Raw genomic sequence first — 17,015 nt, forward strand, 5'->3', positions numbered from 1 at the left:
AATGTGGTCTCATCGAGGTGGATTCGGTCCGACCAAATCTATTCTGATCGAGCTAAGCCCTATCGGCTACCTCCAACACTTTGCCTGGCTGCCCATTGTCAACCTAGCAAGCTGTCAAGTGCTAACCGCTGGAGCAAGAGCTATTGTCGTTAACAGACTCCAGAACACGGCGCATGACAGCCCTTCTGTTGGCTGCTTGAACATTCCTGTCGGCAGCTACTTCTGGTTAGAATGTCAAGGTCCAAGCGATCTCACCAAGGCGAACCAAGCCTGTGAGACTTAGTGGCTGGGCGGATGCTCTGAATGACCAGGGTACCCTACAGGTACCTTGTTCACGCCTCAACTGTGCTTCACATGGTGTAACCAAGCTGCCAACGTCCCAGGAGAAGCTTCAAAAGAATATATATAGGATACGGTACTCCTGTATTCCTAAAGTATGATTGCATGCCTGCCCTTACATTTCACTCGAAAGTCACGTGAGGTGCTGCAATGGCTAAGTGACGGAGTACCGGACAACCAGTAATCAGTTAATGAAGGTCAGCATATGATGAGTTGGTCTACCTTGGTTCACACGTTGAGAGCACCCGATTCTAGAATGCCAAGTCAGTGCAGTGGGGTGGGTGTAGGACTACTCTCCTCACGCGGTATCTGCCAAACGAAAGGGGAAGTGGATCAAGATAGCTAGGGAGCACTGAAAAAGTGGATGGTCGAAAGATGTGAGGTTACGCCGAGAGTTGTGTGCCTTTATCACTCTTGCCTCAAGCTAGACAAGAGACTAATGTGAGAGGTGCTATCTCCGGGCGTACAGAGTTGGAGCGAAATCTTCAATCATTCCCCGGCTTTCAAATGGTTATAATGAGGCGTTAAGGCAAGCAACGAATACGATATCCCGGGACGATGGAAGCGGGGAAGCGTTGTTGCGTAGTCGATACTCATATACGAAGGCAGGGAACGAGATCATATACGATCAAAGGCAGGCAACGAATTGGAGTCCCGGGGAACGAGAACAAGCTACGCTTCAACTACGCTTATAGGGGAAGGAAAAGGCCTTTCCCCGTCCCGCCATTCCTGACTTAAGAAGGAATATAGTAAGGGACGACTGCTTATCCATCATCTTTTATGAGTGAAAGAGCGAGCTTTATGACTCTTTTTGCCGAGGACCCTTTGACTCTTATAGTCTCTCGCTTGGACTCTTCTCACGAATTGGATTCGAACCAATCAAGCTACTTGCCCTTTCTTTAGTAGATCGTGAGTGGGTCTGTCGTCCTCCTCATTATAGTCCTCCTAAAAGAAATAGCATTTCGTCGGAATACATCCTGTCTTTTCACCTTAGTAGTCCTATGCATAGTCAGTACTATAGCCCCAATCATGGCTACTAATAAAATCAGACTAGGAACCAAAAACCAGACGAAATAGTAGGTATAAAGTAAATTGCCCAATGTTTCCAAATTAGTCCAACTTCGTACCTTTCCGGCATAAACCGTATATCTCAGAGAGGTCGTATTTCTTTGGGTTGGTAGTAATGGAATGGTTTCATTATCTAAAATGAAGAACATTTCCCACCAAAGGATCAGTCCAATAATACCACTCACTGGTAAATAGCGCAATACTTCTTCGTGAATCTCCGCTTTTTGAATATGGAACATCATAACAACGAATAGGAATGAAACGGCTATAGCTCCTATATAAACTACTGGGAAGATCATAGCGGAGAAGTCGAGACCTAACAAAAGAAGTAAACCTGAAGTGTCGCGAAAGACTGGGATGGGAAACAAAACGGAATGTACCGGATTTTTAGCACGTGCAACCATCAAACCAGAGACCAAAGCAGGGCTCGACAAAACAGAAAGTCTCATGGTACGTCGTCCTTCCCTGAAATGGAACTTTCATGCTAGTTCTTGCTCCAGCATGAAAGTCGATCTATTACGACCAGCGCGGTTGTTCGTATTTCATTTTCTTTTTCCAAGCCAAGCCCTTCTTAGAAAGAACTCACTGAGTGACTTACGGAATCTCAAATCTCTCTCGACGCCGAGAATTTCTTATGTGTCTAGGTCGATCAGAGGTTCGGCTTGCTTCTCCCCTACCTTTTAGCGTTCTGGGCCCCTGAAAAAAGAAAGAAACCCGAAATCAAAAAGAAAGAAGAGAAATTGGGCCATCTTTCCCGAGAGAGGCCGCCTTCTCTCAGGCCAGCAGTCTTCTACTTCTAGTCGACTGCTCTATGACGGGCTTCCCTCTTTCCTGGGCTCTGCTCGCTCGTCTACGCTCCGACCCAGAAAGTCATAATGGAAAAACGATCTTTCCTTGCCTGCATTAAGATTTAAAACTTGTCGTCAAAAAAAAGGCAATCAATCAAAAAAGCAAAATAATGGAAATTGTGAATCAAGATCTAGATGGATCCCTATCTTTATCTCTATCCACGGAGATACCTATCTATATGGATAGAAATCCATCTATGAATCGATCTAGACTATCCTCTATCCGGATAGATATGTCCCTATGAGCGACTACGCCGATCTTTATATGTTTTGGCCACGTCCGTTTCCGCTCCGAAGAGGAAGGTTTGGATCTTTCAATCTTATGTCGTGAGGGATGTGACCTATGTTAGGTCCATAAGATACCACAGCTTTTGGTGTTCTATGATTCACCTCCGAATAATGAGTAGGTAGTTTGATCCTTTTTCTTCTTCTCTTCATAGTCCACTTTTGGGGGGATGCGGAGCAATAGGTCGAATTACTATATAAAGAAGAGTTGTAAACTATAGGACTTCTTGTTCGAGTAGGAAGATTTCGGTTTTTCTCGTTCCTTCTCTTCGATAAGAATAGGGATTTGAAATGATACAAATTCCTCTTCATTCTGTTGTGCTCAGCGAAGGAACTGCCTAAGCATACTTTTTCGGATCCAAACTTCTTTGTTCTTTCTAAGTCTTCCTTTTGCATAGAAGAACGCAACTTTTGCAAAAACCGGGATTTTAGTAGTAGGCGGCATCCCCTCTTCGTTTTTAGTAGGTGGAACCATTTTGTTTTGGTTCTTCTCCACATTCTTACCGGGTGATTCCGGAATTTGCCTATGATTTTTTCAACTGATATTTCGATATAGAAAGATCTCCTTATTTCTTCACCGCGGATTCTTGCGTCATTTTCTTGAAAAGAGATTATATCACCGTGGGAAAGTTTTAAACGAGTAATGCTTACCATTCCATTATTCACACAAACCCTTCGATGACTTATCGGCTGCCTTGCTTGAGGAAGAGTTTCACGAAAATGGAGACGAACCGGAATAACGTCCAATCTTGTTTCTGGATTGAGTGGAAAAGGGATATATGAAGTTCGTTCTGTTCCTCTGTGCATCTCTGTGATGGGTAAATCCCCATGAAAAAGGGACAACTTTCGTGTAGTTTGTGATTGGATGTAACTGTTAAGATTTTTTCTCGGATAAATCTTTCTCTTAATAGATCTCTTCTTGTTCCTCAATCTTCGGAGAATGCGGCGTTGTATTATTGTAAGTTCTCTGTTCCGAACATTTCCTGAAAGTAGACGACAAGTTTTAAATCTTAATGCAGGCAAGGCATATCTCGTTGAATCAGTCTTTTTCGCCACATCGCGTATAACGGGAATCGAACCCCCTCTGCTGCTGGCGGGCGGATGGAGAATTTGAGACTTCGATCCAGCTACTTCTTAGGAGTGGGTTTTGGCTTGCCCCTTTCTCTAAAGGTAAGCTTCCAAGGGTCCTTCCCCTTATATAGGGTGCGCAGGAGCGCACTTCCGTTTTCCCTTTACTATACAAGGGGGTGTAATGAATAGAGATCTCCCGCCAGCAGTCTTCTCTTCCTATCACTTCACTTCGATCGAGAGATCTGATCTCATCGGACCTCACCGGGCCGGGCGAAGGGGAAGGAAGGGATGGGTGGTCCGGGAACTGCAACGGGAGAGGGCTCGTAGCCCCCCCCCTCTCCCTCTTCCCCACGCCTATTTCTTCCCCCGGCCCCGGAGAGAGGCGGAACTTTTGCTTTTTGAAGAAAAAGATGAATAGATAGGGCCATGATACATTCCGGAATATTGTAAGGGTAAATAGACTCTTTTCGTCCCCTTTTCGATGCCTGCCTGAGGACCTATGTGAATGTTTTGGAATGGGGATGTTCGCCTTTTGTAACAAGTAGACCCACGATACGGACTAATAGATGTTCTTACTCTTACCCGAAAGTCAGATCTATTCATAGTTGGTCAGTCTCCCACGGCACGGCTTCTCGCTTTTCATGAACCCCCTCTGCTTATGTGAGTTTGACCCGCCTTTGACTCTGCTTGCTTCTGACTCCCTATGAGCCGTTTTACAACCTGACTTTTTCGGAGGGTCGGCGGGACATGGGAGCCTCCGCTCATGCATCGGTTTACCGAAAGAACCTCCGCTATCCCACTTCCTTCTATTCAAAAAGGCGAGCAGCCCTTAAACAAAAAGGCCTGCAGAGGGCTCTTCTTTATATTATATATTATATAAGCCCTAAAGTAGGTAGCCCCGAAAGCCGAACTCAGCTACTTTTTAGGAGTAGGTTTTGGCTTGCCCCTTTCTATGTTATTAGTCAAGCGCTAACGAACGCCCTTATTAGAGTAAAGGCGAGGCGCTCATTCCGTTGCTTGTTCGGCCTACTCTTGCCGGGGCTTTCTTCTTTTTGAGGCCCTACACAACCGAAATAGGTATGTCAAAGTCAGAAATTCCCTGACTTTCAAAGCATCATCAGAACGATCCGAACCTTTCCGCCTTCAGTCAAATGTCACGAAAAAGAAGCTTCTTCATTCTTGGCTCGATCTAGCCATGACCATCTCCTTGACTTCTCTTCTTACTGGGCACGAGATGGGATTGAGCTTTCCTTTAAAAGTGCATTTCCATTTAGGCTGTCTTGTCTAGACAGGGCTCTACCCCGCCGAGGGAACTGGTTAGACTGGCACTTTTACATGGCCCATACCAGTTCGTGGTAGTCTACAGAGATGGTCTGACCCACGTCTACCTCAAAGTTGGAGTCGGTATGTACTATGATTCATCTTCATCTAGCTAAAGGCGCCGTATAAAGAAAGAAGCGTGCTCTACTCGTCCAGGCTACTCAAATCTTTGCTGTTAGCTCTAGCATGCTGTCTTATAGCTTGATTTTTATCTTAAAAGACAAGATTATGGTGGTTTTTTTCTTTAGACCACCACCGACAGCCTTAGCTTATGTGACTTCCGCTCCAGAAATGAGAGTCAAGCTGTGAACAAGGAAGAATCCAAATACACATTGGGACGTCGGGGTCTAAAAAGTAGTCAAAGACTTTGGCTGGAAGCCTTTACTGGGGTCGGCCCACCTATATAGAACCGGATTGCCGATAGAACTTCGTAGATCTTGCTTACCGGTCGGTCATACAAGTTTGGTTAATATAGAGAATGACCTTTGAATTTGACAAGGGTTCGGCCACAGCTGCTCTAGCCGTGTTGCATAAGAAGGAAAGACTGAACAACTGACTTACGGAGGGAAAACTCAAAGTTTCCGGGCGCCTCAACATTTTGGCTTAGGCTTTCTCTGGCTTTTCTACTCGTCTGGCATTCTGTTCTCCTTTGTCTTCTTATTAAATCCTTCTTTTACTTGAGTTGACTTAGTAGGTTTCAAATTGACTTTTTTATTAGCTTAGGTTGGGTTTCATTTCAAGTCTTCGGGCCTCAACACCGGATTCCTGGGTAAAGATTTGCTCATCTTCCCCCCTAAGCTTCTTTTCAAATTCTACCAAGAAGAGTGATAGCCGACAAGTCGGCCTGTGATCGGAATCGACTTAACCTGATTACAATGGGGGAAGTACGGTCCTTTCGAACCAATCAAGATCACTACCAGTCAAATCCTTCTTTCGTATGGTAATAAAACGGATAGCGAACTCTCTCGGCCCACAGACACCCTTGGGACCACTCTTCCCCCTGCGTATGTACATAGACAAGGAGAAATGGAAAAGACGCCAACTCATAAGATAAGCAAGTGAAATCAAAGAAGACCTAATGGTCCTAGCCTTATTCCACCCGGGTCAATTTATCAACAGTGAACTTATAAGTTGGCAGCGCCTTCCAGGTTGGAGACCACGTCATCCCTTGGTAAAGGGAAAGGGGAATGGTGGTAATATAAGGCATATATCTCAAGAGTCAAGTCTTCAAGGGACAAAAGAAAGATCCAACTTGAGAGAGCCTCAGGATCATCCCAAGGACGGATCATATCATCAAAAGTGACCCTTAGTTACCTTCTTGGCTAGTTTAATACACTTCGCCAAAGAAGAGAACGAAAGGTCAATCTGAACCGCCCGACCTTCTTTCTTTTAGATCATTATTCTATGTAAAGAAGATCCGAGGATAGCCAGACCTAGTGAGGGAGACCGGTACAGGCAAGAATCTGGAGCTTTCTTATCGCCTCCAGACGCCGTCATTAGACAAGACGCACACTGCTTCAGATACAGAGCGATAAATAGCCACCCCCAACTTTTGCCTAAAGTTCTTACGGGTAGACTGCGAGACAAGTCTCTTTGGTTAGACCTTCAGTAGCTATTAGCAGAACCTTCTTCAAGAATCCTACTAAGAACCGAGAATCCTCTCAAATTCTCTGCCACCTGATAGGGTGTTCAATAGCGACCGGTACAGATACCTCAGCTTTCAGAGCTGGCACCGGGGAAAGCAGCCAAGCAGCAAGGCCCACCAGCAAGAAGAAGGCCAGTGAATAAATCAAGTACTCCTCTTTCAGTAGATGAGCTGAGTGGAATAACATAGGCATGCTTCCTTTGTCTTCGACCTTTTGCTTGCAAGCTTGAGGGACTATAGCAGTCATTCCAAGACTACCAGTCATGCTAAGATCAAGCCATAGCCCAGGTGGATCAAGTATTCGACCTTGAATTCCCGACTATACGCCCAAATCATTCTTAGTCGACAGAAGAAGATCTAATGCTCTATGTGACTTTGGGCTTTTTTTCTGACTTTAGAGTGGCAATTAATCAGACGAGCTACTAAGCTAGTTGATCCCTTCTACTTCTAGAGAGGAAGGGAACTCTCTTTTCTTTATTTCAGCGTGGCTCTTATGCCATCAATTGGATGTTCTTTCCTTCAGGTCTCTTTGAGGTTTAAAGAGGCTGGCTACAGGCGGTATTCGTCTTTGGCTAAGGAAATCAAACCTCAATATAACCGACACTGGTATAGGTACGTTTTGGTGGTCTTATTGGCGCATACCACGGTGGGGTCTTTTCTTTTGGAGTCGTGTCGTGGACAGCTTAACCGAAGAGAGCAGATGAGCCTTTCTTTTCCACCCGCAGGAAATCGATCTTTTGAATCAAAATGCACTAGATTAGACAGTGTCATTCAATCCATAGCAAAGCTGGACCCATGAGAGACATTTCAGACGCCTTCTCACTAAGGAGAAATGGCCAATAGATCTAATCCCTAGCCAAACAACCAACGGACGGATTCAGAAGACAGAGCAGACCGATGAGCCTTTGCCCAATACAGCTCGACCGGTCTTCTGTCCAATCAAATATCCCGGTCGAGCTTAGGATGGAAGATAGGATAGACTTTTTGCTTTTAGTTGTAGAGGCCCTTTGCTCCCTTTATCCGATGTCTTGTGCGTCTGATTCACCGGTGACATAGTCAAAAGCGAAGCCTTAGCCCCTTAGATTAATACCACTCCGCCTACTATCTATATTAACGCATTCACCTCTTTCTATTAATTAGGGTCACTCCTACCTATCACCGTACCGCCAACCATCCAACTATTCCTGGAACGAAGGTCTACCACATACCCTATCAAAAAATTCCTAAATCAGTCTACCTACGAAAGAAATTTGACAGGGAACCCTCGGGGCTATGAAGAAGCGGGATAGCAATTAAAAAGCAAGAATCTTGGATTCAATCTACAGATCGGAAAAAGCACCTAGCCACTACTCTTAGTCGCACGCAAGCAAAGTCTTTTAGGAATGCCGTTCAACCTACTACCAACAATCTAAGACTAATACCAGAACTATAGAACTTCCTCCTTCCCTTGCGTGCTTTTCACGCTTAAGGCGCTTGCAGATGTCACCAACTCTTGATCCAGTCCAGAAAGGGGAAGAATATCTGACTTTCCAGAGGGGTGAACCTGACAATTGAGAGTAGCCTATAGTTAGGTGGGCTTATAGCCAGCACGAGAGCGAAGGGAAAACATAGAAAAAGAAAGACAATAAACATAGGAAGATGGAGACTATAAGACGATCGGAAAAGAAGCTTAAGCTTATAAATCTCTTCTTTTGTTTATTACTCTTCCATTAAAGTACTATTAAGGAGTTTCATCCATCAGGCAAGGGGGGAATAAGTAAGTAGAGAGATTCTATCTGTCATGACCGCAATCGCAATAATCATCCCTTATCTTCTCATCCCTGACTACAAGACAAGACCAGTTACGTTACAGCACCCGCATCTAGGAAAAGAGCTTCATCAAAATGAACTTTCGTTTTCTCAAGTGAAGGGGCTGTCATGAAACGTATTCGCCTTACGTTCGCTCCTGAGCATTCCATAAAGAAAGTTATCAGCACTAGCTAAATCTCCCTTTTTTTTCTTGTATGGAAAATCCCTTCTTTAAGGAGATAAAGAAAAAGAGAGGAGATGCACTTCCTAACTCAACCAGTCCACTATTTACCCCTTGGACTCTAATACCAGCAGCCTAGAAGACGAAAAGACTATTTGCTATCCGTGATCGTCTTGTCTTATAGGTTTGATTTTGGATAGCAAGGCTAGTGACTCTACTTATTCTTCTTTAGATGAACACAAGAGGTCTAATAGTCGAAGAGATGGCAATGGCATTGAATCGAATCATCTATCGTATAGGCGCTTGATAGTCTTGGAGGAATTACCTTGACTATTGAATTCGATCGGTCCTTTCTTACGTCATGCTTTTCATAGCTATCCGATGATCCCTTCACTACACGATGACCATTGCTCTAACCACTGATAGGACGGAACTGCTAAAGGGAGGGGCTCAAGGCGAACATTGACTTTTTTTCTCTCTATGGGGGAAGTACTCAAGTTTTAGCGGATATGCTATACTGGACCGGGGCGGGCTAGCTTGCTTAGGGAAGAATAATCATACCGAACTAGAGAAACTGAACTTTAAGAAAACTTCTTTTTTCATAACCTAACTAGCGGGGACCTTGAAAGCGGATTAAAGCTTAAAAGAAGGGCCTTCTAATCCAGATTGTCATATAAAATGACTTCCACTCCTTACTTATTCTAGGGTCTACTGGCATGTGTTACGCATATAGCTAGCCTTCCTTCTTATTCTTAGCATCACAAGCTTATGCTTATGTTGAATCGAGATTTGATTGGTAAACCTTTTCCCCTCGGGGGGATATGCTCTTTTATTATCTGCTGTTGGAGGCGGGTCTACTTTTTGTCTTTTATTTCGTTTCGAAAGTGGAATCCTAGCATAGTTTCGTAGCCAAGTGAAATATATGCCAACTCTCGTTTTTCTACTCTTTCGTAAGGGCTGCTAACTTTGCCTGCTAAGTGGACAAGGGATCTTTTGCTTGCCTGGGACTTAGCCTTAGTATTCATCCCATCTATTGATTCATTTCCTTCGACACATTTGCATAGGGCATTCCTCTTTACTCCCAACAGCTTCTCAAAGAGCTTCTGAGACTAGTGAAAGAATTGAATTGCCTTTACCCAGCTTGAAGTGAAGTTCCCAGCCTTTCCTTAGGTCAATCCCTTCTTGAACAAGCCATTCAAAGAGGGCATGAGATGACATCTTATTCTATGTCATTTGCTTTCCTTAGGACTATACTAGGCTAAACATTTTCTTTTTAATTGGCATTGACCTACTTACTTCGACAGTTTTGAGGTGTGATTCCGCTTTCATGTCTTGGATTGAGCTTTCACTCCTACCCTTCCTCATGGACAAGAAGTTGCTTGTCCGATTCTATACCATTCAATAGCACCGGAGTCAAGGGATTCGAGCGCACCTAGCTAGCACCTGGCTTTCACTCCGGCACCCGCGCATACGCTCACGAAAGACAAAGCTACTCACGAATCCATTTTCTTGCTCCTGCTCTGGACCTTACTTACTGCTGGCGCATAGCAAGCAAGAAAGCTAGCCTATTATCCCTTCTAGCCTTTGAAAGCTGTCCAAAGGATCTAAGGGCTATTAGCCGATCTAACTATGAGCAAGCGAGTCGGCTATCTCGTCCCTTGAGCGATCTATCCCTGCTTCTTTTTTGTGACTTTATTATAGTCAGATGCGCGGAATCGAAAAAAGAGCAATTTGCCATTCCCTTTCTTTCAAAGAAAAGCCCTACCCCGGAAGAGTAAGGAATTTACCTAGCTGATCGGAGTTTGCCGGGCATGCCTTTCTTTTCAAGGAGCGTATCGGGGCCTGAAAGTCTTATTGCATTGGATCTATGGCATCTTCTTATATTCTTGATCGGATTAACTATTCCTCAAGTGGCACAGCGCATTCAATTCCTGAAAACAGGGCATTCGGGGCATCAATTCCTTGCTTCCCTCCTAGTCCATTAAGGCTCTGTCCATCTGAGGAGGAAGGAGCTAAGTGCTGCTAAGACCAGATAAGCATGAAGTTGTTACCTTTTTCAAAGAGCTGATTCGAGAACAGTCAGAGCTTGTCGGCAAATGGCTTCATTCCTATTTCTATCCAGAAATGATGTTTTGCACGAGACAAACCCGGGATTCTTTTTGAATTGCTGTCAGCAGTTAAGGGACAAAGGGAAGGTGACGAAGGTAATGCAGTCAAGCCGTCAAGCTGGCAGTGAGAGGTTTCCAGATGAGAGATTCACTTCGTCGCAGCTTCTTCTATAAGAAAGAAGGCATATTCAATTTAACGAAAGGTCTTGCAGAGCCTTGTCCTAAAGTCCCACACATGCCTGCTCTTCGTAGATAGAGACACAATTCTCGCCATCCTGCCTTTAAAGAGGCGATTGGAGAGACGATCAGTTATCCGTCTAGTTCGACACCTTGTTCTCAACTGAACTAGTAGACAGACGCTTCTGGGCATTTGTAAAAAGAGTGAGATCTGCCTAAGAAGGACCTGGTGTGTGGCAAGTCGCCTGATTCCGCTACTTCTTTCCGCTACGCCCCTTAGCGTGGAAATTGTCCTTCGTCCTCCTCAGATTCGGAGAAAAGGGACCTAGCTAGTTCTCGAACACCGTTTTGTATACCAACAGCTTCTCAAGCAGCGGATGAAGTCAGACCTTGGTCAATCAGTGCCTTTCCTGCCCTTACTAATGGGCAACATGTCTGCTCATTCATGTCCGACATTCCTCTTGTGTTGGATTCCGCTCTTAAGTATGTCAGTTCCGGATAGCTAGATTCTCGAACAAGCTCTGAAAGTGGATTCCCTTCATACATGCTATGTCTTCTGCACTCCCTTCAGGTACTTCTTCTTTTACTTGGTTGATCGATTCGGGGGCATCAAACCATATGACTGGTAATGTCTCTCTTCTCACACCAAGTCTACCCCCTTTTCTTCCTCCTCTTCTATATTGACTGCTGATGGAAGTCTATTCCTTTATATGAAAGCCAGAAGCTAGAGGCAGAATCCTTTCTTAGCTTTATAATGAGGGAGTACCCTTCTCTTGAGGAGCCTCCTTCTATGTTGAATTTTTCTATACTCAATGAGTTGACCTATTTCAGTCTTTCTTTTTTTGAATTATATGCATCAGCACGGAAAGCTAGACTCTATTATGGATAAAAATCTCTCGCTACTGAATAGGAAATTCCTCTAGTTAAGCCCCTTCTTAGGTAAGGCATCGCAAACTCCTCGCCTTTCGCCAGAGAGCCAAGGCAGCAAGAGAAGATATAGAGCAGGGTATAATAGGAATGAACAAAACCCTGTATAAGGAAGAGGAAGGACCTTTCACAGAGACCCCAGCGTTCTGGCTTTGGTCTCTACTCGAATCACTATATGAATAGAGTATGAAGAGTGTTTGCTGCAGCTCCAGCTACTAAAACCAAGCAAGAGACCTGTTCTTAGAAAAAGATTCCAACTCGTCTTTCTGCTCTAGTTTGTTATGCCTTCGTTCCTTTTCTCTCAAGTGCTAGGCCTGCTCTGCTTTCTCCCGCCACCCAGCTCTTGAGTCTAATTCTGGGGTTCAGGATTAGAGGCACTGGAGGATTTGAGAGGATTTTCATCAGGGTCTTAATCAGAAAGGGAAAGAAAAGACGGGTGAACCCGGCTAAAGTAAAGGGACTTGGACTTGGCTAGACCAACTGGGAAAAGGCTACCGCTCTTATCAATCAAATTAGTAAGGGCTTCAATGATGGTTCGGAAAGACCTGAACCGAAGGAAGGAACTGCTTTTTCTAGAGATCGGCAAAGCACGGATAAAAGAGCTTCAAGGACTGAAAAAGGCGCTTACAGTGGGGTGAGAAAGAAAGAAGTGACTTCCGGTGGGCTCAAAAGCAGGCGAAAAAAAAGAGTCTTTCTTCAGTGATTTCAATAGACTTCTATGTCTTGCCCGATTCCTTTATTCTTCCATCCAGGAAAGGAGCTCCTTAATAAGATAAGGACCAAACCTAGGGCTATTCCTCTCCCACATCAAGATCTCGAAGAAAGATGACTCAGTCTGACTTCCTTCTTTCCCTTATTTATGGGAAAGCGAGCTCTATAGCAGCAAGGGCTTAAAGCTCTGCCATTGATTGCTCTGTCTTGATGAGCTCATTCTTTAAAATCCGCGTCATTCTAAAGGACGAAGGATTCTTATATCAGTCGAGTCGAGTTCCTTCCCCTTCTTCTCCATTCCCGGATCCTGCTTCGTAAGATGAACTTGGGGGAGAGCAAAACGACTTTCTTTACATATGAAATCTTTCTTTATTCAACAGAAGGAGCTACTGCAGAAAGGGGGGGCAGGACCCGCGGCACCTCCTATACCACTTGGTGAACCAAGGGCCCTTGGCAGACAGACTGATTGAAGCTAGTCGGATGCTTATTCGAAGACTTCTTGAACTTTGCTCCTCTCCTTTCAGTCGAGTGGCTATCGCTCAAGGAGCGGATGAAAGCACTTTGAGTAATGGGGCTTCCTATCAGTTAATAAAGTCTGATTAACCATCATGAGATTTGGTAGGCTATGGATAGACTAGCAGCTTGCTTAGCTTAGACCAAGTTGAGTTCTTCAGTCTTACGTGTAGGGGGGGACCGTCCCCACTAGTTCAGCAATCCACCGGAAAAGGCAATGGAAATGAAGAGAAAATGAAGTAGCTTCGTCCTTTTCAAATAGGGTCGCTCATACATCAGTTCTGTCCCAAGCATTAATAGATAAATCAGCCTTAGACAAGCCCTCAATAGGCTAAGTAAGCCTATACCGAATAAGCCCTCCTGGAATATCCTGCTTTTTTCCTTTTTTAGAATTGTCTGCCTTTCTCTTTTCGCCAACCACAAATCAGGATTCAATTGTCATTTTAGGAAGATAGAGAAGAGGTGGAAGTCTTGGGCCTGCACTTCAATTCCATTTCGAAAGAAGCAATCGGCTTAAGCCAATCGACGTAAAAGAACGAAGGATAGCTTTTCCTTTCGGGTAGACTTACCAAGCATGGGATGGGTCTTTGATCGAAATAGCGAGCTTCCTCCTGCTGGATAGAAATCCGATCTAGACTTACAGCAAGAGAGAATCAAAGGTACGCAGGTGAGCCCCCGAGAAATGGACGTATAGCCGGGGATAGAGTTGGACCCTTCAACACTTAACTGATTTCATATCGCTTACAAAGAACATCAGGATGAAGTCCAAGGCAAAAGGATTCGGGCTAGTTAAGGTCCGTCCTTCAACTAAGAAAGGGCTCGCCTTTCCTTCAAGAGAGATTTGCTCTTCTTCGATAGAAGGGCTATTTGCTCTTGTTCTCAACTTGTGGTCGAGTGAGTGGGTTTACATTTTCTCGAAATCAAATTATATTAAAGAAAGCTAACATAACGATTGGTTAAAGAAATCCTTACCGATGGGACTCTGACTTCCTTTCCCGATTGGATGGACTCTCGAACGTAAGGAGTGGAGAAGAAGGTGCTATTGCTGATGATTCCATTGCTGGGACTGGGTATCCATCCCATCTATCCGCTGGCTAATAAGAAGGGAGAATCAATCCACTAGTCGCCTAGACACCTAACCTGGTTCCCGTCCTTTCCCTAAGATATAGGTCGAGCCAATTCATTTACTTGGACACTTTGGTAAAGGGAGCTCTTGCTTTCAGTTGCTTTCAATCGCGGGTTCCACATTTCCGACATCAGACGCATAGACAGAAGGCTAGATGCATCAATTGCAATGTCCATAAAGTCAAGCTTTAGTCCCCTAACCTACGTCAACAGAAGGACATTCTATTATGAATTCACCGTCCCTGGAAGGCTGGCTCACTCTCCCTGACCTCGGTCGATTCCTCCTTAACTGGGTCCTCCTTCTTTGCTTAGTCGGGTGACTTTCCCAAGACTATAAGTCCTACTCATGCTTGTGAAAAAGAAAGAGGAAAAGAGCTAATTCAAGGCGCTTTTAAGCCCACCTATGAGCCGATCACACCTTTCATGCACTCGCATCCATCCAGACCGAAGCCATAGCCCAGCCCATCTAATCTCACGAAATCCAATTTAAGGGAAAGAACCTATACAAGCATCCGAACTCGCATTCTAATGCGCGTCAGACCCCTCCCAAGGAAGAAGGTAAAGGCAGCAGCTCGGGAAGCTTCTTGCGTGCGTGCTTGGCTTCAACATTCTCGAGTCATTGATAGAGTGGTGGAACTCCGCTTGTTAGGAGTGAGTTTAGTTACGAGCAAGAAAGAGATGCGCGTCCTATTGGAAAGGCCTACGTTAGCGCATACGATTGATTTTATTTGAATGTGGTCACATTCTAAGCGAGGGGCCGTTGACTATTGACAGACTGTAACAAGCAGGTATTATGCTTCTTCCTCATCCACTTGATCGGGGGAATTCGCTTCCGCATCCCCTGAATGAACGTATCAAACCGATCCTTAAGCTAGTCTGGAGTCAGAAATGGCTAAACTGCGTGAAGAGATTCAATCGCAGTCTGCTGCTAAGCTTCCTGAGGCACCAGTGATGCGCCCTCTTACTGAATCCCCAACGGTATTAGAGGTGCCCCAACCTACTCTGTCCAAGCACCCTACCAAGGCTAAGAAGCCGAAGGGTAAGAAGCCAAAGGCCAATGACACTAGCTAACCACAACTGAGAGAGCTACCCTAGATGAATTAGTTGCGGCAAGAGCGGTAATAGTACCGGCATAAGAAGTTGGAAAGGTCCCTTTGTAGCATACTTTACAGAAGAATCTTACTCATCCTCAAAAGTTCGGTTAGTAGTTTCAGAGGCATCGAGTTCAAAATCAAAGGCTGATTACCGTGGAAAGGCACTTTCAAAGGCTATCTATCCCCCATTCTACCAGCAAACCAGTTAACAAGGAGATAGTAATCCCACGCCTAAAGGAAGCAAGGTGAGGATAGAAGAAGCCAACCTGCCAACAAGTAAGCCCCCTCTTTCGAGTTCTAGAGCTAGAGTAAGGTATGTATGCGTAGTTAGTAATTCCCCTTTTTCTAGAGCAAGAGTTGGGAAAATCACTCATGATAGAGTCAGTCAGTTCGTCATGCTATTTTAACCCCGGTGCTAGAATAGATAGAGATAGAGTTAGTAAGCCAATTAGTCTATCCGTCCCTTTTGCTATAGTCAGTAATTCCCTCTAACCTGGGATAGAGCTAGAGCGTGCTCTTTTTTAGCGTTAGTTACCATGCGCTGGAGGAGCCGAAGGAAGGAAGACGAGAAGTTCAAGATGAGAAATAGGAGTAGGAGAACCAGCTATCGAGTCAGCTATCCCCTCGCTGTATCCAGCTTGGTTTATAGTAGTACCCGCTAACCTGCCAGCCAGTATTGACTCATTCTACCAGCTAACCCTGTTCGAGTAACTAATTCCCAGGGGAATAGAGGAAGGAAGTCTACCCTCGTGCCCAGAGCTCAAGTAAGCAAATGCGTTGTAAGAGTAAGCATTCTACCCTACCTTATATCCGTAAGCCAAACCCTCTAATCCAATGAGTCTACCCCTGCCCTTGTTTCCAGCTTGGGAATTAGAGTCAGGATATTTAAATTAAAGGAAGTCCCCTGAGATTGGGATAGAAGTCAGGGTAAACTAGAATAAGGATATTCTAAGGAAAGTGCTGGCGCTAGAGTCAGTAATTCCCTTCCCTTTTGCTAACCCTCCAATCCCAGGTTAGTAAGTCACCCTCGTGCTCGTTCGAGTCAGTCATCAGTTTCAGTTCAAAGTGACCAGGGATGATCGTAAGTAATGGGACAGTAAGCAACCCCTATCTCCCATGCAAGCAAGTAAGCCATAGCTAGAACCCCTGGGATAGAGTATGGGAAGAAGAAGCTTTCAAGGGCTAGAGGAAGCAAGGTGATAGTAACCCGCGCTATAATCTCTTTTGCTAGAGGTTCTGACTTTCAAAGGCTTCCAATCCCCTAATGAGGAAGTCAGGAAGAAAGAGAAAGGGTAAGGAAGGTTCTTGTCTCCATCTTGGGATAAAGCTAACGCTCTAACCGTCCAGTCAGTCCCTAAAACCCTGATGCAAGATAGATTAGAAAGAAGGTGCTAGTAACCAGCTATCCCCTTTTTGTAAGCAAACCCAGTGCTGTATGCAAACCTGCTAACCTTACAGCTAGTGCGTCAGTCCCATGAGTTCTAGGAGTAGTAGTAGGCCAACCCTAAAAGCCTTTTGCTAGGAGTAGTTAGATTAGAAGCTATCCCTTGTCCCCTTGTCTTGTCTCCTGCCTACGTTCCAACCAGTAGTAAGCAACTAATCACTCGTGCAAGAGAGTCCCCAGGAGATAGAGAAGGTGATCAAGCCTAAACCTAAACCCCAGCCAGCAATTGATCTAGCCAAGTCAGTTTTTGGAGTGTTCAGGGTACATCTAGCTCCTGCGCTAATTCCACTAGTCTAAGTACCATCTTTCATAGCAGTTCCTTTTACACCTGCCACCCATTTACTAGTTTCAGTGATAGGGTAAGCGCTTGC

General features: G+C 44.8%; 2 protein-coding genes across 2 annotated transcripts, besides 1 other annotated feature; both read right to left on the minus strand.

The window, feature by feature from the left end:
- Nucleotides 1–1,238: 1,238 nt before the first annotated feature.
- On the minus strand, nucleotides 1,239–1,856 carry nad6 (NADH dehydrogenase subunit 6). The gene has a single exon. The coding sequence runs from the start codon at nucleotides 1,854–1,856 to the stop codon at nucleotides 1,239–1,241; it is 618 nt and encodes a 205-aa protein (YP_002608191.1).
- Nucleotides 1,857–2,516: 660 nt separating this feature from the next.
- rps4 (ribosomal protein S4) lies at nucleotides 2,517–3,575 on the minus strand (the record flags this gene model as incomplete). The annotated part of the gene is made up of 1 exon: nucleotides 2,517–3,575. A coding segment is annotated over one exon (1,059 nt), but the record flags the coding sequence as incomplete, so codon positions are not given.
- A 9,874-nt stretch (nucleotides 3,576–13,449) lies between these two features.
- Nucleotides 13,450–13,556: an inverted repeat.
- Nucleotides 13,557–17,015: the final 3,459 nt, after the last annotated feature.

This window comes from Carica papaya, mitochondrion (genome assembly GCF_054855325.1).
Source record: "Carica papaya mitochondrion, complete genome".
NCBI lineage: Eukaryota > Viridiplantae > Streptophyta > Magnoliopsida > Brassicales > Caricaceae > Carica > Carica papaya.